General features: G+C 43.0%; 1 protein-coding gene across 1 annotated transcript; it reads right to left on the minus strand.

The window, feature by feature from the left end:
- Positions 1-1,603: 1,603 nt before the first annotated feature.
- LOC130742348 (protein NDR1-like) lies at positions 1,604-2,622 on the minus strand. Its single transcript, XM_057594454.1, has one exon. The coding sequence runs from the start codon at positions 2,429-2,431 to the stop codon at positions 1,772-1,774; it is 660 nt and encodes a 219-aa protein (XP_057450437.1). The 5' UTR covers positions 2,432-2,622; the 3' UTR covers positions 1,604-1,771.
- Between the last annotated feature and the right edge of the window lie 22,974 nt (positions 2,623-25,596).

Here is a 25,596-nt window from a genome sequence, read left to right on the forward strand (position 1 = left end):
ATCAATCGATGTGATGAAATTGGATAGAAAATGTCACGTTTATAGTAAATAACACTCTACTTAGGGAGACATGAAAATGGCACAACAAGTCCCCCCCCCCCCTCTCGAATATTTGGTGGTGGACTAGAGGGGCTCGCCGCATGGAATTCGGGACCCGATCCGAAGGCTGTTGAGTTTATCATGCAACGCCTCGCTGAAGGGGAGTTCAAACCTGTTGAGAGGGGTGGGCCATCTCCTCGTTGGTTTGGATTTCTTGGCTATCCTCTGTCTCAGATCAGCTACTTATTACTCCTCCTTTTGTCTCACCCATACGTGGATGCAGATGTATTTTCCAGTTCCGATAGACAACGCTAGTGATCAGATGGAATCTAATCAATCACCTAAATATGTGTTAGTGATTTCGCGAACTGGTGAACGCCTCAATGCTTGTCTTCATGAACTTGGTCGATCTTCATGGACTTAGTTCTTCTTTGGGTTCTCTTCCTCCGTTGAGTTGTATTTCCATCATGGTGTTTCTTTTTCAGTCACGACATAAATCCAAGTTCTCCTCCTTCGTGCACCGTGGACTTGTCGGGGATGGTACATGTGAAGACACTCTAACGCTCAAGACACTATCTAAAGGACGAGAGTATGAGAAAATTGGCTAGAGAGTTATGTTGGCTTCCTCTTGGGGGTATTAATAAGGGTGAGGTCGGAGAGGCCCTAGGAGACGTTTATGTCGTTGTATGCGTGGTTTTGAGTTGATCGTTGGATTCTTTTGATGAGTTGTCCCATCATCCAAGAGATGGATGGTTAGATCAACGTTATGCTCCTCCTGCCCTGTCTCTACTTTGCGCCTAGTTCGCCTCCTCGGGTTTAATTCTTTTCGTGAGCAAGGAGTCTTTTAGGCGAGAAATGTGTCTAGGGTATGGGCCTAACCTTTTCCTGATGTTTCGGGCCTATTTTGTCTTAGTGTTGAATCTTGGATCTCTATGAGGCCTTGCCTTAAATGCTCTTTTACCTCGGAGTTACATCTGGCCTTGGCCACACGACTATGAGTTGGTTATCAGGGTTGTGTTTTGCCCTAAACCCTAAACCCTCGGCCACATTGTGTGGTGCTTAGCCATCGAAACAAAAGTTGCTTAGCTCTAGCTTTCATTAGTGATGATCTGAGGTATAAGATGTGTCAATTGAGGCGCAGGATGTTGAACCAAACATCGAAACAATAGTTCTCTAGCTCTCGCCTTCACTATGAGTGATGACCTGAGGTATAAGATATCTCGATTGAGGCACGAGATGTTGATCCGAACACCGAGACATATGCGATGTCAATGCTAATGTAAAATTTAATTACCGTGACATCCAATAATTGAATGTTACATGACATTCAATAATTGAATGTTACATAATTAAAAACAACAATTATGTGTTTTTTATTTTAATGAAAAGAAAAGTTTATTTTCCTTGATAATTAACACTAACAAGTTCCTGCATAATTGGTAGATCGAAAAGTTTCCTTAAACATTTACTCAAAGATTCAATTGGTGAGCGAATAGAGAGAATTTATGCACTTAGCTAAGCTCTAACTCTCAAATTTTTTTGGCGTGTCATGTGAGATACTTGATAATGCCAAAGAAAGATTAATAATTAAGAATATATACAAATCGTGTAATTCCTAATTAACCAAAAAAATAAGAAGCTAAAACGTGTAAATCTATATGTAGATGGATGCAGTACAATACATACAATCATACAACAACGATTAAGAAACAAAGAAAAGTCACGGTCAACTTCAAGTGAACGCAGGAGCGTGAAGCACGAGTAAGACCGCGACCAAAAATGGCAGAAGCGCACGATAGCATCCACGGAGCTTGGATGCGCCGGACTCGATCCTAGCCTGAGAATCGCCGAGCCTGATGGCTTTACGGTGCACTTTCACACCGGAATCACCAATTTCCACATTTGCCCCTCCCCACAACAAGTCCCTCTTCTTCGTGTACCACAGCGAGATCTTGTACTTCACCGCCGTATCAAACTCCACGCGGAAGTACATCTTCCCGTCGACCTTCGCCGTGAGGTTTCCGGCGGCGGCGTTGAGGGATCCGGGCTTGCGGGCCTTCTTCTCGTGGCCCTGGTAGAATCCCCCGACGGTGGCGTTGCCGATGGGGCGGGTGGTGTTGTGGTCGACGAAGATGGCGAAGCGGAGGCGAACGGCGTCGTATTTGATGCCCTTGTCCTTGTTGGGGTTGACGAGCTTGAGGGTGAAGTTGAGAGTGGAGTTTGTTGTGAAAGGGGAATTTAGGGTTTTGTTGAGGGCAGGAATGTAAATGTAGTCGATGTAGCATTTGGGTTCGTCGACTCGGAGGCTCAGCCATATGAATAGGGCGGCGAGGCCCATGGTTGTTATGAAGCCCAAACAGCGGGAGCAGCAGTTGTCGGATTCCGCCGTCATCTACGGTGGTCGGAGGAAACACGGAGAGCAGTGACAGAAATTGTTTGAGTACTTCTAATTTTGCTGTTTGTTTTGTTTTGTTTGTTCCTTGTTCTGAAATCTGTGTTTTATTTCTGGTTTTGGGGTGTGAAATGGGAAGTTTCCAAGATGGAGATTCGAAGTTCAGGTCATTATACACTCGTACGCGGACACTAAAGACTTAAACAGCCTCTTAGTAGTTGCAAATCCAAAAGTAATGTAACTAAAAAACAGTATGAGCCAATTAGAAAGCCACGAAACAAAGCATTAACAATTAGAACTTTCAAAGAAAAAGTCAAACAACCAACTTATAAATCATGGTGTGATTATTTGATGCTTTGTTGATGTTCTTAGCTTTAGTGGTTATTGGTTTACAAACAGATTTCAAAGTAGATAGTTGTGTGGGTCGATTCAAAAATTAACGTAACGATTCTCTAGTGAAATGATTATTTGAGGAAGAGACCGTGTCTGTGTGTGTTCATCAATGTAGGTTCTTGAGACACTCTAAAAAACTCTTAGTGATCATTATTGAGAAGTTATGAACGAGATAAGTCTACAAAACTAAGGTAACTGTTCCGGTCAAGAACTCCGGTCAGGGCTAAGCAATTAGAAAGCAATCACAAGATATGACAAAGTACTAAATGAGTAAAAAAGTGTTGGCCCCCCACAGCTTGGGCGGTGTCCTCTTTATATATTATGAGGTTTTGACCCGTCCGGGTCATGGGTCGCCTGACCCATTAATACAAAATCGGTAAGCCCATAAGACTACAAAGGATGTAAGCCTAATAACAGTACACAAGCCCACAAGACACCTAATCTTAAAAGCCTTTTAGAGATGTAGTGTGTCTTTCAAGTAAGCCCACAATACAATACTCAAAGCCTCTTAAAGTACAAAGATAAAACACTAATTTTGGGTAACTGTTACATGTAAGAAAAAAAACTTATAATAGACAAAAAAAAGCTTCGCCCTTATCATCATTGGTACCCCTCCTTGTCAATTGCTGAGGCTTTCTTGCTTGCTTTCTTCTCTAAGATTCTGACTAAAGTCTTTGCCTGTCGCTTCAGTGTCATATCCCTGTCATAATCACACACAAGATATGCAAATATTTTGAAACTTGAGACAAGCAGCTACACCTCATAATGAAACGGCGCCTAAAAATTCCCAAAAACCCATTTCCACTCAACATTAAAAACCCATTAACTCTAACTTCCCCAAATGGTGTAACACCCCGATTTCCAGGTGTCACTTTAGTAACTCAAAAATAAACTTTACGCGGAAAACTGATATTTTTTTTCTTTTTAAATAAGTGATAGAAAAATAAAGACATAATCCAGCGAACTAAACTAACCGATGTACAACATATATAAACATGTACAGCCTCAGCTGCACTCCCACGTCACGCGCACTCGCTGTGACTCCAAAGTAGTGTGCCCGTAGGCAAATATGTACAGATCCATAAGTGTGAGTAAAAGTCATAAATACAATCCTCCAAGAGTAAGTCAGCCTCAAAATGGCCTAAGTAAAGACCCCTATAGTCCGACTGACTCACTGTGATCCCTCAGTAAGAGAACCACACAAAAAGCCATGCGTCGGGAACCTACCCTGTCCCAAAAGCAAAACGAATCAGAGCTCTACACAAAATATGACACTGCCTAACCTACCCTCCCAGTACCGCTCAAAGCTCCTCCTCCTCCTCCTCGTCGCTCGGCAAGTAGCTGTCGACGTCAGTGACGGAGTCAGAGTCCACCGTGATCATCTCGGTATCCAAGTCCACGACCTCCTTCCTAACTGTCCTGCGAACAACCCTAGTCGAGCCCATCTCAACATCTACCTCCTCAGTAAGGACATCCTCCTCCACCACCCGAACCAGGGGTTCCACACGGTAGCCGCGCTGTGGAGTAAACGGAAAACGGCGAGAGGCAGATGGAACAACAAGCTCCCTCTTCGGCTCCACGAGCCTCGAGGACGATGCCAAGTCGGTAGGATCGACAGCAGTAGCAGGAAGTGGCGCGACAGGTGCATCAACATCAGCCTCGATCTCGGATGGGTCCTCGTCATCGGATGAAGATGAAGGTGGTGCAGGTGGTCCTCGACCGTTGCCTGGTCCACAGCGAACTGAAGGCGGCAAGTTGAAGCTCAGCTCCATACGTCGTAGAACTCCCCTCGTCAGACGTCCACGCTCGTCAGTACGGTCCTCCATGACCCTTCCCCGGTACGTCGCCCGATGATCCACAACATCGATCAACCAAGCGGTGGGGGCATGTCTGTCCACCAACACAAACCTGATCCCCCCCGAGGGAGAGACCATCGAAAACCAGTCCGCCATCGACACCTGGAAGTAGGCCGACCGCCCAAACACAAACATGAAACCAAAGCCAAGGCGCTAGGGTCAACTCACGGAATAAAGTAATTTATACATACAACATGTGATTGGGATATAGATATATATGTTTATATATATATATATAAATATATATATATATATATATATATATATAAATAATCCTAGCATGTTATCGGCTCTAACAATGCTTCGATAACTCAAATAGCATACAATTCTAGTCAGGGTGAATGTATGCGTGAAATGCAATTCAATATGATCTGGATAGTTCAATTGGGATGGGCACCACGAGTCTGCCCGACACAGGCCTAGTGTCGAAAACTCTGCTCGGGTGTCGCTTACAAACCCATGCATAGTCGGATCAGCCCCAACCACCCTAGGTCGTGCCACTCTGCCCGCTATGCCGAAGATACATCCATGTGTTCTTCGATGAAGGCTGTCCCAACCTTCGTGAAGCCTTCCCAACTTCACCGAGGCCCAATCTTTCGATCGTACAAACCTCGAATGTATGCATGATGCAATATGGTTAGCCAAACATCGAATCGTCCTCCCAACGCAGGTGTTTAGCTTAATTCTCAAATTCAAAACCCAAGAGTTTAATGCCGACCCTACAACATAACCCCAACAACAAGAGTACCCAAGTACTCGGTGACTTTCACTCGTCACTGTGGCTCACCCCCGTGATGTCCACCAATTCTCCAGAACCCACGACAAAGTCGACTTTTCCCCGTCTTTCGCAATCATTTTTCCATTTAGATTCCCTATGGTTTATTCGTTAATGAAAACATTTCAAATTGAATTAGTCAAGTTATGAGTTTAATTCTCGAAGTCTAAGTTTCCTAAAGTCTCTAGTTTCCAAAATTCTATTTTCTTTCTAAGTTTGCCGAAAATCCATCAAACGTAAATCCCGGGGAAAGTCTAAGTATACCAACGAATGGCTAAGTCTCAAACCCCGTGTTTGGACTTGCCGAGGGTTGTTTATCCAACCCGAAAGATCAAAGGAATCAATTCAGTGATTCTTCGCTCCGAAATCGCGTCAATACGCACAGTTCAATACAACATCAATATCATAAGTTATGAAAACGACATAACAATAAATCATCATCATAACCAATATCAAAATCATACATAAGTCGAATTTATCGACGCCTATCATGCAATCTTAGATAATAGGTAAGTTGCCCTAACCTCGAGTTGTTCCAGCCTCGCGGTGTAGGTTCTCCTCACACAGTTGCTCCGTAGATCCCAAAGTTCCTTCAACTGAACCTCGGAGAAAACAAAGCAGAAATCCATACAAAATCGATTAGCTCGATCACACACAACTAATTAACGATAGACAAAGCATTTAAAGCTTCAGAGTACAACAATCGAACACGAGAGGACGAGTTATCGAAAAATGAAACCCCCCTAAACATGCTCACGACCCTAAGAGAAAAAAGGGTTCCTGCACTTTTTCTTCGATCTAAATTAATTCCTAGGTAGTTTTTGTAAGATCAAGTTTTGATCTAGTAGTACAACTCTATGTTTTGATGATTACAAGTTAACCTTTTGATATGAACAATTGTGGTACTCTAACGTGTTTTTATGAGTGTGCTATTTACAGGCTCTGACCTCAACTCAATCTCACACAAATCAGAAGCACTGTGTATAAAGAGCGACCCAAGCAACGCTTTCGCATTCACCATGTTCAGTATGAACAGTGGAAAAGCTTCAGAAGTTCTGAAGTTATACAAACTCTGATGTGGACTCAGTCACTAGAAGTTCTGAAGATCCAGAAAGTCTGATAACCAAGAAACACTGAAGGCTCAGATATTCTGATGGTGTAGAAGACTCTGAAGATCCAGAAGCTGATTAGTGAAATTCTGATGTCCAGAAGCAAGATACTCTGAAGACCATGTACTTCCCTCTGAGTTCAGAATCAGAAGAAACAATGGTCAGAGGATCTGGGCTTTCCCTCTGACTCTGATCAACCGGCTTCACAAGTTCCAACATGAAGCTTTCTCCTGATCAGAAGTCTCCTAGGTTTAAAGGTCAAGTCGCTATCCAAGTACAAAAGCAATTGTACCTTCCTGACGACCTACCTAACAGTCTCAGACACAGCAGAAGCTGGATTTTCCAGAACTGCCCTCCAACGGTAGCATTTCCCATGCAACGCTCAACCCTAATCCTTGGAGTATATAAAGAGGCTGAAGACTGAAAGAAGCGGCTAGAAGCATTCACATACGCGCAAGACAAATTCAAATTCTTCTAAGCTTTCTTTCATCTGAAATTCATTGAGTTTACTATTAGCTTTTTAGAAGCAAATCTCTTGTAAACAATTCTTTGATAAACAGTTTGTTTAGTTCCTTTAGGAGATCAAGGTTGATCGGATCCTAGAGAAGACTAAGAGAGTGAATCTTAGTGTGAGCTAAGTCAGTGTAATTGTTAGTCACTTGTAGGTTTCAAGTGCAGTTGTAACTCTTACCTGATAAGTGGATTGCCTTCATTCTAAGAAGGAAGAAATCACCTTAACGGGTGGACTGGAGTAGCTTGAGTGATTTATCAAGTGAACCAGGATAAAATCCTTGTGTGCTTTTCTATCTCTTATCTTTAGCACTTAAGTTCTCGAAAGATTTGTCAAAGTCTTTAAGGTGGAAGCTTTATCTTAAAAACGTTATTCAAACCCCCCATTTCTACCGTTTTTCATACCTTCAATTGGTATCAGAGCGCAAGTTCTGATTACCACACCTAACAGTGTTCAGTGATCCGGGCCGGTGTGAAAAACAATGGCTGCCACCACCAGTGAAACTCAAAGAGATGGTTACAATGCAAAGCCTCCTATGTTCGACGGTCAAAGGTTCGAATATTGGAAAGATAGACTGGAAAGTTTCTTTTTGGGTTTCGATGCAGATCTCTGGGATATTATTGTGGATGGCTACGAGCGTCCAGTTGATGCAGATGGCAAGAAGATCCCAAGGTCAGAGATGACTGCAGATCAAAAGAAGCTGTACTCACAACATCACAAAGCAAGAGCAATTCTTCTAAGTGCTATTTCCTATGAAGAGTACCAGAAGATTACAGATCGTGAGTTTGCGAAAGGCATTTTCGAATCTCTGAAGATGTCTCATGAAGGAAACAAGAAAGTCAAAGAATCAAAGGCATTGTCTTTGATCCAAAAGTATGAATCCTTCATCATGGAGCCAAATGAGTCCATTGAAGAAATGTTCTCCAGATTTCAGTTGCTTGTAGCTGGCATACGACCTCTCAACAAGAGCTACACAACAAAAGATCATGTCATAAGGGTCATCAGGTATCTTCCTGAAAGTTGGATGCCTTTAGTGACTTCAATAGAGCTCACGAGAGATGTTGAGAATATGAGTTTAGAAGAACTCATCAGCATTTTGAAATGCCATGAGCTGAAGCGCTCAGAGATGCAAGATCTGAGGAAAAAGTCCATAGCCTTGAAATCTAAATCTGAAAAGGCTAAGGCTGAGAAGTCAAAAGCTCTTCAAGCTGAAGAAGAGGAATCTGAAGAAGCATCAGAAGATTCTGATGAAGATGAGTTGACTCTGATCTCCAAGAGACTCAATCGCATCTGGAAGCACAGGCAGAGCAAATACAAAGGCTCTGGAAAGGCAAAAGGAAAGTCTGAATCCTCAGGTCAGAAGAAGTCCTCACTTAAGGAAGTCACATGCTTTGAGTGCAAAGAATCAGGGCACTACAAAAGTGACTGTCCAAAGTTGAAGAAGGACAAGAAGCCAAAGAAGCACTTCAAGACAAAGAAGAGTCTGATGGTGACATTTGATGAATCAGAGTCAGAGGATGTTGACTCTGATGGTGAAGTCCAAGGACTCATGGCTATTGTCAAAGACAAGGAAGCAGAGTCAAAGGGAGCTGTTGACTCTGACTCAGAATCAGAAGGAGATCCTAACTCAGACGATGAAAATTAGGTATTCGCTTCTTTCTCTACCTCTGAACTGAAACATGCATTGTCTGATATCATGGATAAGTATAACTCCTTATTGTCTAAGCATAAGAAGCTGAAAAAGGACTTATCTTCTATTTCCAAGACTCCTTCTGAACATGAGAAAATTATTTCTGATTTGAAAAATGATAATCATGCTTTGATCAATTCTAACTCTGTGCTTAAGAACCAGATTGCTAAGTTAGAAGAAATTGTTGCCTGTGATGCCTCTGATTGTAGAAATGAGTCTAAGTATGAAAAGTCTTTTCAAAGATTCCTAGCTAAAAGCGTGGATAGAAGCTTAATGGCTTCAGTGATCTATGGCGTAAGCAGAAATGGAATGCATGGCATTGGCTATTCTAAACCAATTAGAAATGAGCCCTCTGTGTCTAAAGCTAAATCCTTGTATGAATGCTTTGTTCCCTCTGGTACCATATTGCCTGATCCTTTACCTGCTAAAGTTGCTAAAAACCCTCTTAAAAAGGGATCCTTCTCTATGTCTAAATATCATGCAAATATTCCTTTAAAATATCATGTTGAGACACCCAAGGTGATCAGAACCTCTGGGGTAACTAACAAGAAAGGACCCAAAAAGTGGGTACCTAAGGACAAGATTATCTATGTTGCAGATATCCTTGATAGTTCCACTGAAACACCAATCATGGTATCTGGACAGTGGATGCTCGCGTCACATGACGGGAGAAAGGCGTATGTTCCAAGAGCTGAAACTTAAGCCTGGAGGCGAAGTTGGCTTTGGAGGAAATGAAAAGGGTAAAATTGTTGGTACTGGTACTATTTGTGTAGATAATAGTCCATGCATTGATAATGTGTTATTGGTAGACGGCTTAACACATAACTTATTGTCTATAAGTCAATTAGCTGACAAGGGTTATGATGTTATATTCAATCAAAAGTCCTGCCGGGCTGTAAGTCAAATCGATGGCTCTGTTCTGTTTAACAGCAAGAGGAAGAACAACATTTATAAGATCAGATTGTCTGAGTTGGAGGCTCAGAATGTGAAGTGCCTTCTGTCTGTTAATGAAGAGCAGTGGGTATGGCATAGACGGTTAGGGCATGCTTGTATGAGAAAGATTTCTCAACTGAGCAAGCTAAACCTTGTCAGGGGCTTACCCAATCTGAAGTTCGCTTCAGACGCTCTCTGTGAAGCATGTCAGAAAGGCAAATTCACAAAAGTCCCTTTCAAGGCAAAGAATGTTGTCTCAACCTCAAGGCCGTTGGAACTTCTGCATATCGACCTTTTTGGACCAGTGAAAACTGAGTCTATAGGTGGCAAGAGATATGGGATGGTTATCGTTGATGACTATAGCCGCTGGACATGGGTAAAGTTTCTAACCCGCAAGGATGAGTCTCATGCTGTGTTCTCTACCTTCATTGCCCAAGTGTAAAACGAGAAGGCTTGTAGGATTGTGCGTGTCAGAAGTGACCATGGTGGAGAGTTTGAGAATGACAAGTTTGAGAGTCTGTTTGATTCCTATGGAATTGCACATGATTTCTCTTGTCCCAGAACTCCTCAACAAAATGGTGTTGTTGAGAGGAAGAACAGAACTCTTCAGGAGATGGCTAGAACCATGCTCCAAGAAACTGGCATGGCTAAGCACTTTTGGGCAGAGGCAGTAAATACAACATGTTACATTCAGAACAGAATCTCTGTGAGACCAATTCTGAATAAGACTCCCTATGAATTGTGGAAGAACATAAAACCCAACATTTCTTATTTTCATCCTTTTGGCTGTGTTTGTTATGTTCTCAATACTAAGGATAGATTGCATAAATTTTATAATACTGATGCTAAGACTATTGAAGAATCTATTCATGTTAGATTTGACGATAAGCTTGACTCTGACCAGTCAAAGCTAGTTGAGAAGTTTGCAGATTTAAGCATTAATGTTTCTGACAAAGGCAAAGCTCCAGAGGAAGCTGAGCCAGAGGAAGATGAACCAGAGGAAGAAGCTGGTCCCTCTGATTCACAAACTCTGAAGAAGAGCAGAATCACTGCAGCTCACCCTAAGGAATTGATTATGGGCAACAAAGACGAACCAGTCAGAACCAGATCAGCCTTCAGACCCTCTGAAGAGACCTTGCTCAGTCTGAAAGGATTGGTGTCCTTAATTGAACCCAAGTCCATAGATGAAGCTCTTCAGGACAAGGATTGGATTCTGGCTATGGAAGAAGAATTGAATCAATTCTCCAAGAACGATGTTTGGAGCTTAGTGAAGAAGCCTGAGAGTGTCCATGTAATTGGAACAAAATGGGTATTCAGAAACAAGCTGAATGAGAAAGGAGATGTAGTCAGAAACAAGGCAAGGCTAGTTGCTCAAGGCTACAGCCAGCAGGAAGGAATAGACTACACTGAAACATTTGCTCCAGTAGCAAGACTGGAGGCAATCAGACTGTTGATCTCTTTCTCAGTGAATCACAACATAGTTCTACATCAGATGGACGTGAAGAGTGCCTTCCTAAATGGTTATATTTCAGAGGAAGTCTATGTTCATCAACCCCCAGGTTTTGAAGATGAGAAGAAGCCAGACCATGTGTTCAAATTGAAGAAGTCACTTTATGGTCTGAAGCAAGCTCCCAGAGCATGGTATGAGAGACTCAGCTCATTCCTTCTGGAGAATGAGTTTGTAAGGGGTAAAGTAGATACAACTCTTTTTTGCAAGACTTATAAAGATGATATCTTAATTGTGCAAATTTATGTTGATGATATTATATTTGGTTCTGCTAATCAATCTCTATGCAAAGAATTTTCTAAGATGATGCAGGCTGAATTTGAGATGAGTATGATGGGAGAATTAAAGTACTTTCTGGGAATACAAGTTAATCAAACACCAGAAGGAACATATATCCATCAGAGCAAGTACACTAAAGAACTTCTGAAGAAGTTCAATATGCTGGAATCTATAGTGGCCAAGACTCCAATGCATCCTACATGCATTCTGGAGAAAGAAGATAAAAGTGGTACAGTATGTCAGAAGCTCTATCGTGGCATGATAGGTTCACTTCTATACTTAACTGCATCTAGGCCAGACATACTATTTAGTGTTCATTTATGTGCTCGTTTCCAATCAGATCCAAGGGAAACCCACTTAACTGCTGTTAAGAGGATCCTAAGGTATCTGAAAGGCACCACTAACCTTGGCTTGATGTATAAGAAAACATCAGAGTATAAGCTTTCAGGTTATTGTGATGTTGATTATGCTGGAGATAGAACAGAGAGAAAAAGTACTTCTGGAAATTGTCAATTTCTGGGAAGCAATCTAGTCTCATGGGCAAGCAAGAGGCAATCAACCATTGCACTATCAACTGCAGAGGCAGAATATATCTCAACAGCAATATGCAGCACTCAGATGCTCTGGATGAAACATCAGCTGGAGAATTATCAGATCCTTGAGAGCAATATCCCAATCTATTGTGATAACACTGCTGCAATCTCATTGAGTAAGAATCCTATCTTGCATTCAAGGGCAAAGCACATTGAGGTAAAGTATCACTTTATTAGAGATTATGTACAGAAGGGCGTACTTCTTCTGAAGTTTGTTGATACTGACCATCAATGGGCAGATATCTTTACAAAGCCCTTAGCAGAGGATAGATTTAATTTTATTCTGAAAAATCTGAACATGGACTTTTGTCCAGAGTAAAGATGGATCAGAACCTCTGACTATGATACTTCTTGATCAGAAGATGTCTAGTCCAGAAGGTAACTCAATCAGAGTGTGTGTACCCATTGGTACTGACTCTGAAGCTGAGAAAGCAACACGTGTGTCAGTATTTCTGATGCATAGTTCCTTGTGCCCGTGTGACAGTCTGTCATGTTGCGTGTAGATGTGCTTCTCTCCTGTGTGTGATATGTGTATTTACTGTTACTATCTATCTTTAATTTTCAACCGTTGATTTTAAATTGCTTTTTGAATCAACAACGGTTATTTGTCAAAACCGACTATACACACACGATCTCCTTCACTTTCGGTTTTTACTCTCTCTCTTCTGCTATTTCAAAACCGCTTACCCTCGATTTCTCTCTCGATCTCTCTTCATCTTTCAACCTTCATCTTCTACCTAAACCTTCAACCGCTCCAAAAATGGTGAGTCAAACCAGAAGAGCTACTGCAGATGCAACCCAGTTCCCTCATATGGTAGTTGGTCTAGCAACAGGTCAAAGGGGTCCTGAGAATCCGAATCAAGATCAAGGTCAAGCTCAAGAGCAGATTATTCCGATTGCAGAACGGGGCTGTGCCGTTCACTGCGTATATGCTCCTGAGGAACTTCAAGTACTGGCAGAATGGAGATTCGACCTCGACAACCTTGCTACAAATGGGTTTGATCTTCGTCCTGAAGTCCAAGTTCAAGGTTGGGGAAATTACTTCAACAGGCTTCGAGGACCGGTGTATGACAAACTGATCAAGGAATTCTGGAAGCACGCCGACTGCGATGATACTCAGGTGGTATCTCACATTCTTGGAAGAAAGATCATCATTACAGAGAAGTCTTTCGTGAATCTGTTGGGTGCAGAAACTGCTCTTGGGTATCGTTTCCAATTCACTGAATCGAAGCTGAAACCCAAGACGAAGGATGAGACCAACAAGGCCCTGTACACTAATTACAAACCGGGCAAGACTAATTACAAAGTGATGGACCTTCATCCCAAGCTCAGGATCTGGCACAAGATTTTGCTCCACTGCATAAACCAGAGACCAAAGGGCAGTTCCCCAGACTACATCAACTTCAACCAGAAGGCGATGTTGTTCTTCATCCAAGACAAGAAGAAGATCTGCCTTCCCTACTTCCTGTTCTCCTACTTGAAGGAGTGTATCCGGAAGTCTCGTACCACTGCCTCCATCAAGTCAGCAATCAAGTATATTCCCTTTGGGAGACTGTTGTCTGATCTTTTCATTGAGAGTGGCCTCATTCAAGATCTGGTAAATGCTGGTTGCACAGAGGATCTGACCACCATTGTCAGTGATGTCTTCACTGCGAATTCTCTAAAGAAAATGGGCCTAGTCAAGAAGAAGATTGCTCCTGCCCATGAAGACACATCTTCTGAAATCAGAAGTAGAAGGGTACCTCTGAATGACTACCCTCTGTGGACACAGGCAGACAATCCTGAAGCCATTAGGTGCTATGTTGAAGACCTAAGGGCTCAAGGCTATGAAATTGATCTCGATGAATTCTTCAGTAGACTGCCGCCAGCTCCAGAGTTTCCTTCTCCTATCAAGAAGAAAGTTTAGAGGAAGATGATCCTAGAAGAATCTTCTGAGGAATCAGATGTCCCTCTGACCAAAAAGAAGAAGACTGGTCAATCCAAGAGAAAACATGATGAAACCAGCAAGCCCGATGATGGTGATGATGGTGATAATGAGGATGGTCCTCCTTCTCCTAAGAAGAAGAAGAAGCAGGTCAGAATTGTGGTGAAGCCTACTCGGGTGGAACCAGCTGCTGAAGTGATCAGAAGGATTGAAACTCCTGCCAGAGTGACAAGATCATCAGCACAATCAAGTAAGTCTGCAGTTGCTTCTGATGATGATTTGAATTTATTTGATGCACTCCCCATATCAGCCATGCTCAAACAATCTTCAAATCCACTCACTCCTATTCCAGAGTCCCAACCAGCTGCACAAACCACCTCTCCACCACATTCCCCAAGGTCTTCATTTTTTCAACCTTCTCCTACTGAAGCACCTCTCTGGAATTTGCTCCAGAACCAACCCTCTAGGCCAGATGAACCAACCTCTCCCATTACCATCCCGTACAACCCATTAACTTATGAACCCATCATCCAAGAACAACCAGAGCCCAACCAAACAGAACCACAACCCAGAACCTCTGATCACTCTGTCCCAAGAGCATCAGAACGTCTGGCTCCCAGAACCACGGATACAGACTCTTCCACAGCCCTTACACCTGTATCCTTCCCAACAAATGTTGCTGATTCTTCTCCTTCCAACAACTCTGAATCCCTTCGAAAATTCATGGAAGTTAGAAAAGAAAATGTGTCTACCTTAGAAGAATATTATCTCACTTGTCCAAGCCCTAGGAGATATCCTTGCCCTAGACCTGAACGTCTAGTTGACCCAGATGAACCTATCTTGGCCAATCCTTTACATGAGGCAGACCCTTTGGCTCAACAAGCTCACCCTGCCCCTGACCAACAAGAGCCTGTTCAACCAGAACATGAACCAGAACAATCTGTGTCTAACCAATCCTCAGTTAGATCACCCCATCCTCTGGTTGAAACTTCAGAACCTCACCTTGGAACCTCTGAACCAAATGCTCAAATGTTTAACATTGGCTCTCCACAAGGTGCCTCTGAAGCTCACAGCAGCAATCACCCAGCCTCTCCTGAAACCAACCTCTCTATAATTCCTTACACTCACCTCCGACCCACATCTCTCTCTGAGTGCATCAATATTTTCTATCATGAAGCCTCATTGATGCTACGCAATGTGCAAGGTCAGACTGACCTAAGCGAGAATGCTGAACATGTGGTTGAAGAGTGGAGCAATCTGAGCACTTGGCTAGTGGCTCAAATTCCAGTTATGATGCAGCTCCTGCATGCAGAGGGAAGTCAGTGGATCGAGGCTGCAAAGCAAAGGTTTGCTAGAAGGGTGGCTCTTCATGAACAAGAACAGAAACATAAGCTACTTGAAGCTATTGAAGAAGCCAAAAGAAAGAAAGAACAAGCAGAAGAAGCTGCACGTCAAGCAGCAGCTCAAGCTGAACAAGCCAGATTAGAGACAGAACGACTTGAAGCTGAGGCTGAAGCTCTTAGATGCCAAGCACTTGCACCCGTAATTTTTACTCCTGCTGCTTCTGCTTCCACTCCAGCTCCTCACGCTGCTCAGAATGTTCCTTCTAGTTCTGCACAGCCAAACTCGTCCAGACTCGACATTGTGGAACAACGTCTTGACACTCATGAGTCTCTGCTGATTGAAATGAAGCAAATGATGATGGAACTTCTGCGTCGATCTGATAAACCCTAGCTTTAGGATCTCTTCGTTTTGATTTCTTTTCCTTTATCTATGTTTTATTTCGTTAACCTCTAGCTCTTTCTTGTTAATCTTTACTTTGTTCGTTTGTGATTATCTATGCATATATATATATATATATATATATATATATATCTGACATTTTGTTTGCAATTTTTTTTATTATTCATCATAACCGCTTTTACATCATACATTTTCTTTCTTTTTCCTAAAATCCTAGAATGGAGGATCCCTCCTCATTCTTCTGCACTCCTGGCGCTGCTCTGACCTCTCCTTCTCCAGACGCTCCAGTGCATACTGAATGTTGTTGAGATTGACGATCTGCTCATCCCTCTCCAGAATTTCTTCTGAAGTCTTGAGCTTCTTTTCTATGACTTCTTTCTCTTCCAGCAGCTTTAGTTCAAGCTGGCTGAGTTCTTGCACTTCCTCCACGAAGGCAAGGAATTCCCTCAAGTCTTTCTTCAACTCTGGACGCAGGTCTTCTTCCAGCAGTGTCCGTGTTAGCTCTGAGATGGTCTTTGTACCCTCTGGATGCCTAATGTTAAGGAACAAGTCCTCCTCAAAGGCCTTCTTTCTCAGCTCTTCTAGTGCTACGATGTATGATGCCATTTTTTTTACTGACAATTGCTCAAGTTGTGAAGCTTACCTCTCTCTCCAACGCTTTATATAGGCTTCACTTTCTCTCTGAAAGTTAATGCTCCTACAGTTTCTCGAGGTTAAGTTCTTGGTAACTGACCCTCCTCTTTACTCCCTTGGCCGGTGGTAAACGTTCTTATCTTGCATTAACTCTTCTATTTATTTCGCCTAACTCTGATTCATGCATCGTTTTCATTTTCTTTAAACTTAGACCTTCTCTAAGGGGGAGTACCTTGTACTTCAAGCTAAGTTTTTCACACCCCAAGCTTTTTGCTTATGACAAAAAGGGGAAGTAAACCCAGTTTTTGATGTGTAAGATGTGTTAGTGTGATTTATTTTTCTTTTGGAGAAATTAAGAGTTCCACCTTTATGACCATAGATGTGTCACTGGGCAAATACAAGGAATACATTTCACTTCTTCTGAAGTGATTCTAATTTGACTCTGATACCCAAGACTCTGATACCTTGTCCGTGACTCTGATTACTTATGCGCTCTGATTACTCTATTTTCATCTATGTCATAAGTTTTTCACTCTGAACTCTTATATCATTTAGCTCAGAATCTAGACTTTACTAATGTTTTCATCAAGTATTAGATTCAGGGGGAGCTAAGCTCAGAATCAAGCAGTGACTTGAATTCAGAATGAGCAAGATAAACTATTCACATTAGGATAAGAGAAAAAAGGGTTCCTGCACTTTTTCTTCGATCTAAATTAATTCCTAGGTAGTTTTTGTATGATCAAGTTTTGATCTAGTAGTACAACTCTATGTTTTGATGATTACAAGTTAACCTTTTGATATGAACAATTGTGGTACTCTAACGTGTTTTTCTGAGTGTGTTATATACAGGCTCTGACCTCAACTCAATCTCACACAAATCAGAAGCACTGTGTATAAAGAGCGACCCAAGCAACGCTTTCGCATTCACCATGTTCAGTATGAACAGTGGAAAAGCTTCAGAAGTTCTGAAGTTATACAAACTCTGATGTGGACTCAGTCACTAGAAGTTCTGAAGATCCAGAAAGTCTGATAACCAAGAAACACTGAAGGCTCAGATATTCTGATGGTGTAGAAGACTCTGAAGATCCAGAAGCTGATTAGTGAAATTCTGATGTCCAGAAGCAAGATACTCTGAAGACCATGTACTTCCCTCTGAGTTCAGAATCAGAAGAAACAATGGTCAGAGGATCTGGGCTTTCCCTCTGACTCTGATCAACCGGCTTCACAAGTTCCAACATGAAGCTTTCTCCTGATCAGAAGTCTCCTAGGTTTAAAGGTCAAGTCGCTATCCAAGTACAAAAGCAACTGTACCTTCCTGACGACCTACCTAACAGTCTCAGACACAGCAGAAGCTGGATTTTCCAGAACTGCCCTCCAACGGTAGCATTTCCCATGCAACGCTCAACCCTAATCCTTGGAGTATATAAAGAGGCTGAAGACTGAAAGAAGCGGCTAGAAGCATTCACATACGCGCAAGACAAATTCAAATTCTTCTAAGCTTTCTTTCATCTGAAATTCATTGAGTTTACTATTAGCTTTTTAGAAGCAAATCTCTTGTAAACAATTCTTTGATAAACAGTTTGTTTAGTTCCTTTAGGAGATCAAGGTTGATCGGATCCTAGAGAAGACTAAGAGAGTGAATCTTAGTGTGAGCTAAGTCAGTGTAATTGTTAGTCACTTGTAGGTTTCAAGTGTAGTTGTAACTCTTACCTGATTAGTGGATTGCCTTCATTCTAAGAAGGAAGAAATCACCTTAACGGGTGGACTGGAGTAGCTTGAGTGATTTATCAAGTGAACCAGGATAAAATCCTTGTGTGCTTTTCTATCTCTTATCTTTAGCACTTAAGTTCTCGAAAGATTTGTCAAAATCTTTAAGGTGGAAGCTTTATCTTGAAAACGTTATTCAAACCCCCCCTTTCTACCGTTTTTCATTCCTTCAGTTTTAGGGTAAAACTAGGGTAAAGAAACTGTCGGAAAAATTTTAGAACGACCGGGTCAAAATATGGCTACTCAGGGGCGTTTTGGTCCAAAATAAAAGCTCAAAAACTCAAAGTTAAAACTTCGGAAAACAAATTTGATGAGAACGTTCACAACGACATTTGTAGCAAGTAATCCTAAAGGCACTAAGTCGGATTATGACTTTTCGACATTAAAGTTTCAATATGTGCGCAAAAAGGGTTTTTACACAGTTTTTCAGATCTTTGACAACTCTATCGAAATCGGCGAATAACGGCGAGTGTTCTAGTTTTTTGGGCAAGCATAGAAGTTATACCAACAGAAAAATCAGGAAAATCGGACAGTTTTACGAAAACCTCGAAACTTTGAGCACAGAAATAGCTAAAGAAACGCGACAAAAAGAATGATCAGAGGTAAGTATCAAGCAAGTTACCTCGATGCCGTGAAATAGAGACAAACTGCTCGAAGATCGGTCGAGAAACGAAAAAGTTCTTCTTCTCCCCTTGCTCCCTCAAACCCGCGGCCTCAAATGGTGAATGGGTAAGATATTATGATTTTTTTACTATTTATAGGAGAGTGAAATCGCGGGAAAATGAAAATTTCGCGATTCTAATTTTTGCAGCACGTTCACCGGTGAATTCTAAGCGAGATTCTGGCGACAACATTCCAGAACTCAAAACAGGTTTCTTGAATTTGGGAAAAACGATTCAAAAGCGGTATAAGTTAATTTGCCCCGAAAAACAACTTTTTTCCGTGAAGGTCAGACGACAAAACTTCGTTCTGAAGAAAGATTGATAACGTCGAATGAAATCTGGCAACACGGATGGAAACTTTGTTAAAAGCTCAGAATAGAAAAAGTCTTCATTCAATGATTGAATTTAGGGTTTTTGAAGAAAAGAAATTAGCGTCGTCAGACTTCCGAGAAGTGAATCCTATCGTGCGTACAGTCCAGGGTTCCGAAATGAAACACTGGTCGAAGGAAAAATAAAGAGAACTTCTTATTTTTCCAAGGATTTAGAATTTCGCTTAAACGTTGCTATAAAAGCGGAATTAGCCTATTCTGGACACTCTCGCCATAAGGCAGGTGTGCAGACGACTCACACTAACTTCTAAAACGACTATGGTACTATCCTCAAGCAATTCCTGAACTTTCTTCTTCATTGAACTTTCCCAAACAGCAAACTCCTGTCACGCTTACACTGATTCTACGCGTGAGTCGGAATTTAAACTTTAAATCCAGTTCTGCAAATCCGGGTATTACAATACTCCCCTCCAAAAAGAAAGTTTCATCCTCGAAACTCAGGGTTCCGTAAAAAGTCCGGGATACAGTTCCTTGATCTTGTCTTCCAATTCCCATGTAGCGTCTCCCGTATCGCTGTTCCATATCACTTTCACTAATGCAATCTGCTTCTCTTTCAGCTGTTTCACTCTTCTGTCCCCAATGCTAAACGGCGGTGCCTCAAAAGTCAAATCATCCTTCAGTTCAACGTTGTCTGGCTCGATTACGTGTGTCGGGTCTGAAATGTACTTCCTTAACTACGACACATGAAATACATCGTGAATGTTGGAAAGAAACTGTGGTAGCGCAATCTGATACGCAACTGGCCCGACACGACGAGTGATTTGGTAAGGTCCAATGAGCTTTGGCGTGAGGTTCCTGGACTTAATAGCTCGGCCAACTCTAGTAGTTTGAGTAACTCGTAAAAACACATGGTCGCCCTCTTCAAACTCTAGGGTTCTGCGCCGCTGATCGGCATAACTCTTCTGTCTGCTCTGCGAAGCTCTCATCTTATCTCTGATCTGCTTAACCTTCTCAGTCGTCTGTTGCAGAAGTTTTGGCCCAATCAACAAACTCTCCCGATCTTGATACCAACACAACGGTGTCCTACACTTTCGACCATACAAAGCTTCATACGGTGCCATCCCAATGCTCGCATGAAAACTATTGTTGTATGTGAATTCGATCAATGGCAGAAGATCATCCCAGCTTCCTCTATTGTCTAATACACAAGCACGCAGTAGATCATCTAACGACTGAATAGTTCTCTCTGTTTGCTCGTCAGTTTGTGGATGATACGCCGAACTCAATCTCAGCTTGGTTCCTAATGCGTCATGATGAGCTCCCCAAAAGTGCGAAGGAAACTTCAGATCACAATCAGACACAATACTCGTCGGAACTCCGTGTAGTCTCACAATCTCAGCCACATAAATCTCAGCCAACTTTTCCACGTTGTAAGTAGTTCTCACTGATAGAAAATGCGCTGACTTGGTCAAACGGTCCACGATTACCCAAATCGAATCGTGTCTCTTCTGTGTTCTTGGCAATGCTACCGCAAAATCCATGGAGATGCTATCCCATTTCCATTCTGGCACGTCTAAACTCTGTAACAAACCAACAGGTCTCTGATGTTCTACTTTAGCCTTCTGACAAGTCAAATATGCAGCAACATACTCGGCCACTTGTTTCTTCATTCTCGGCCACCAGAAATTCAGTTTCAAGTCTTGATACATCTTTGTCATTCCAGGATGAATGCTCCACTTGCTCTTGTGTCCTTCATCCATGATCAGCCTTCTTAATTCTGGGTTGTCGGGTACAAAAACTCTGTCCTTGCATCGTAGGATGTTGTCAGTTCTTATCTTGAACTCCGGGTCTTTCCCTTGAATCACTAAGTTTCTCTTCTCTAGTAGAAACACATCTTGCAATTGTCGCTCTCTAATCTCTTCCATCAGTCCACTGGCGATTCTGATCATACCGAACTTCAACATTCCCTCAGACGGTGTCACACCCAAACTCATATCTCGAAATTGTTCCAGTAACTCCAGCTCTTTAACCATCATTGACGAGACATGCATCTTCCTACTCAAAGCATCAACAACTACATTTGCCTTCCCAGGGTGATATTGCAGCGTAAACTTGTAGTCCTTGATAAACTCCATCCACCTTCGTTGTCTCATGTTCAGCTCCTTCTGATCAAACAAGTATTTAAGACTCTTGTGATCGCTAAATATCGTGAAAGTACAACCATAGAGGTAATGCCTCCAGATTTTGAGCGAAAACACAATAGCAGCTAACTCCAAATCGTGAGTCGGGTAGTTCTTCTCGTGAGTCTTCAACTATCTCGAAGCATAAGCCACCACTTTCCGATGTTGCATCAGTACACATCCCAAGCCTTGATGAGAAGCATCACAGTAGAACTCATAAGGTTCCTCCGGTTGTGGCAAAATAAGCACAGGTGACGTCGTCAAACGTTCCTGCAGAGTCTGAAAACTTGATTCACACGCCTCAGTCCATGCAAAAGGTTGATCCTTCCTCATAAGTTGAGTCAAAGGTCCAACAATCTTGACAAATCCCTCAATGAAGCGTCTATAATATCCAGCTAAACCCACGAAACTTCTAATTTCTGTCACTGTCTTCGGTTGTTCCCAAGCCAAAACAGTCTCCACTTTCGCTGGATCCACAGCTATACCTTCCCTTGAGATAATATGGCCTAAGAAGTTGACTTCCTCAAGCCAGAATTCACACTTGGAAGGGTTCGCGTACAGCTTTTTCTCTCTTAACACTTGTAAAACTTGGCACAAATGTCCTTCATGTTCTTTGGTGTCCTTCGAATAGATCAGAATGTCGTCAATAAACACCACTACAAACCGATCCAATAACTCATGAAAGATGCGGTTCATGTAGTCCATGAAAACAGCAGGAGCATTGTCACTCCAAACGGCATCACTAGGTACTCGTAGTGTCTGTAGCGAGTTCTGAAAGCAGTCTTCGGTATATCCTCAGTCTTTACTCTGATCTGATGATAGCCTGACTTCAAGTCTATCTTGGAGAATACAACAGCCCCTCGTAATTGATCCATCAAATCATCTATCCTCGGTAACGGGTATCTGTTCTTGACCGTCACCTTGTTGAGTTGTCGATAGTCCACACACAATCTAGACTTTCCGTCTTTCTTTTTGACTAAAAGCACTGGCGCTCCCCACGGTGAGACACTTGGTCGAATGAATCCCTTTGCCGAAAGATCCTCTAACTGAGACTTCAACTCTACTAGCTCTGCAGGTGCCATACGGTAAGGTGCGATCGAAATCGGTCCGGTTCCGGGTACAATGTTGATCACGAATTCTACGTCGCGTACTGGCGGTAATCCAGGTACGTACTCCAGGAAAAACATCAGCGAAGTCTCGAACCACCGGAATACCATGAACATCTGAGTCCTTCCTTCCCTCCAGACTTAGCAATGAAGAGTACTTCTGAGTGCCCTCGCTCAACGATGCACTAATGTGGTTAGTAGAAAGGTACTCGAAAAGATCCGAGTCTGGGAACACCACTTTCTTTCGATTACAGTCCAAAAGACAATGGTAGTGGGATAACCAATCCATCCCTAGGATTACATCTAGGTTTTTAAGGGGTAAGCATATTAGATTGGCATGAAAAGTTCCATCTCTATATACTACTGAACAGTGCATGCATGCGGCATTAGTAAGTAGGGTCCTAGCAGGTGTAGTTACCATAAGATCAAAACTCAAAGCAGTAATAGGCAGATTCAGTCTTGATACGCAATCCTTAGAGACAAAAGAATGAGTTGCACCAGAATCAAAGAGTACAGTTAGAAGGTTACCGTCAATTTCACATTCCCCTCTGATCAAGCCATCCACTCCTTCAGCATCTTCTCCATCCATTGTGTAAACTCTTCCCCTCGCAGCTGGGCGCTTTCCACTAGCAGTATTCACAGACGGTTCAACCTTAGGTGCCTTGTAGTCCACAGCCAGATGCCCGGGTCGATTGCAATTGAAGCATCTTGGTGGTGTTGTGCAACTGCTTGCATAGTGCCCGACTGCTCCACACCTGAAACAAGTCACTTCACGGTTTGGGGTACGGTTTCCCGACCCTCCAGAAGCAGCAGCAGTAGCCATCGGCTTGTAAGATCCTGGGGTAAACCCTCTCCCCGCAGGACGTTGATATGGTTTCTTTGCCTGAAATCTTCCCCTTCTAAGAAAACTTTGAGGTGTCAACCTCATTGGTCCTCCAACTCCAGCCCTGTTCAATCTCCTGTTCTTCATCAATTCTACCTCTGTAGCCTTCTCAACGAATGCCTGAAACCGCACAATCCCTAACGGTCTCACTGAGTCCTCAATATCAGCCCTCAGTCCCCTCACAAAGCGCTTGCACATATAGGGTTCATCAACTTGATCACGGAAAAATCGGAAGTGTTTGGCCAAGGATTCCAACTTAGCAGCATATTCCGGGATAGTCATGCTCCATTGACGAAGAGTCAGAAACTGCACCTCACGCTCGTCACGAGCACTATCAGGAAAATACTTCTCCAGAAAAGCAGCACGGAATGAATTCCAGTTCACCTCCACATGGTTTGCCTCCATAATCCCTCTGGCGCCTCTCCACCAGTACTCAGCATCACCTAACAGCAGAAAGGTTGCCATCCCCACCTTGGCTCCCTCAGTAGTCTGTAGCACACCAAAGATCTTCTCTATCTCCTCGATCCAAAGATCCGCTTTGTCCGGGTCAGTACCGCCCGAGAACTTAGGTGGATCCTGTCTCCTGAAGTAATTCAGCCCCTTGTTTTGATCCAGAGTCACCTCCCTCTGACGCTGGTGTTGTTCACGCGCTTCCTCCGCAGCACGCCTCTGAGCGTTGTCATTCGCTTGACTAGTCATCGCCTGAGCCATAGTGGCCATCATCTCAGCTAGCTGATTCGTGTTCACCATCATCTGTTACCCCATGAAAACTGTTAGTCCTAATCGTACGATAGCACTTGATACTATTCCATATGATGAAGTAACAATGCAATCAATTAGAACGAAAATCGCTCTGCAGACAATCAATTTTCACTCTTTGCAGAGTCACACAACCTAGCACAGAAGACCTATTCCCCAAAGACTCCCAAAAGACTCAACTAAGCTCTGATACCACAATGTAACACCCCGATTTCCAGGTGTCACTTTAGTAACTCAAAAATAAACTTTACGCGGAAAACTGGTATTTTTTTTTGTTTTTAAATAAGCGATAGAAAAATAAAGACATAATCCAGCGAAGTAAACTAACCGATGTACAACATATATAAACATGTACAGCCTCAGCTGCACTCCCACGTCACGCGCACTCGCAGTGACTCCAAAGTAGTGTGCCCGTAGGCAAATATGTACAGATCCATTAGTGTGAGTAAAAGTCATAAATACAATCCTCCAAGAGTAAGTCAGCCTCAAAATGGCCTAAGTAAAGACCCCTATAGTACGAATGACTCACTGTGATCCCTCAGTAAGAGAACCACTCAAAAAGCCATGCGTCGGGAACCTACCCTGTCCCAAAAGTAAAACGAATCAGAGCTCTACACAAAATATGACGCTGCCTAACCTACCCTCCCAGTACCGCTCAAAGCTCCTCCTTCTCCTCCTCGTCGCTCGGCGAGTAGCTGTCGACGTCAGTGTCGGAGTCAGAGATTCACCGTAATCATCTCGGTATCCATGTCCACGACCTCCTTCCTAACTGTCCTGCGAACAACCTTAGTCGAGCTCAACTCAACATCTACCTCCTCAGTAAGGACATCCTCCTCCACCACCCGAACCAGGGGTTCCACACGGTAGCCGCGCGGTGGAGTAAACGGAAAACGGCGAGAGGCAGATGGAACAACAGGCTCCCTCTTCGGCTCCACGAGCCTCGAGGACGACGCCACGTCGGTAGGATCGACAGCAGTAGCAAGAAGTGGCGCGACAGGTGCATCAACATCAGCCTCAATCTCGGATGGGTCCTCGTCATCGGATGAAGATGAAGGTGGTGCAGGTGGTCCTCGACCATTGCCTGGTCCACAACGAACTGAAGGCGGCAAGTTGAAGCTCAGCTCCATGCGTCGTAGAACTCCCCTCGTCAGACGTCCACGCTCGTCAGTACGGTCCTCCATGACCCTTCCCCGGTACGTCGCCGATGATCCACAGCATCGATCACCCAAGCGGTGGGGGCATGTCTGTCCACCAACTCAAACCTGACCCCCCCTGAGGGAGAGACCATCGAAAACCAGTCCGCCAAGGCGCTAGGGTCAAGTCACGGAATAAAGTAATTTATACATACAACATGTGATTGGGGTATAGATATATATGTTTATATATATATATATATAAATAATCCTAGCATGTTATCGGCTCTAACAATGCTTCGATAATTCAAATAGCATACAATTCCAGTCAGGGTGAATGTATGAGTGAGATGCAATTCAATATGATTCGGATAGTTCAATTGGGATGGGCACCACGAGT

The sequence above is a fragment of the Lotus japonicus genome, chromosome 3 (assembly GCF_012489685.1).
Source record: "Lotus japonicus ecotype B-129 chromosome 3, LjGifu_v1.2".
Lineage (NCBI taxonomy): Eukaryota > Viridiplantae > Streptophyta > Magnoliopsida > Fabales > Fabaceae > Lotus > Lotus japonicus.

Bases quoted from the DNA above. Each gene is read 5' to 3' on its own strand.
- LOC130742348 (XM_057594454.1), bottom strand. From the start codon at position 2,431: ATGACGGCGGAATCCGACAACTGCTGCTCCCGCTGTTTGGGCTTCATA.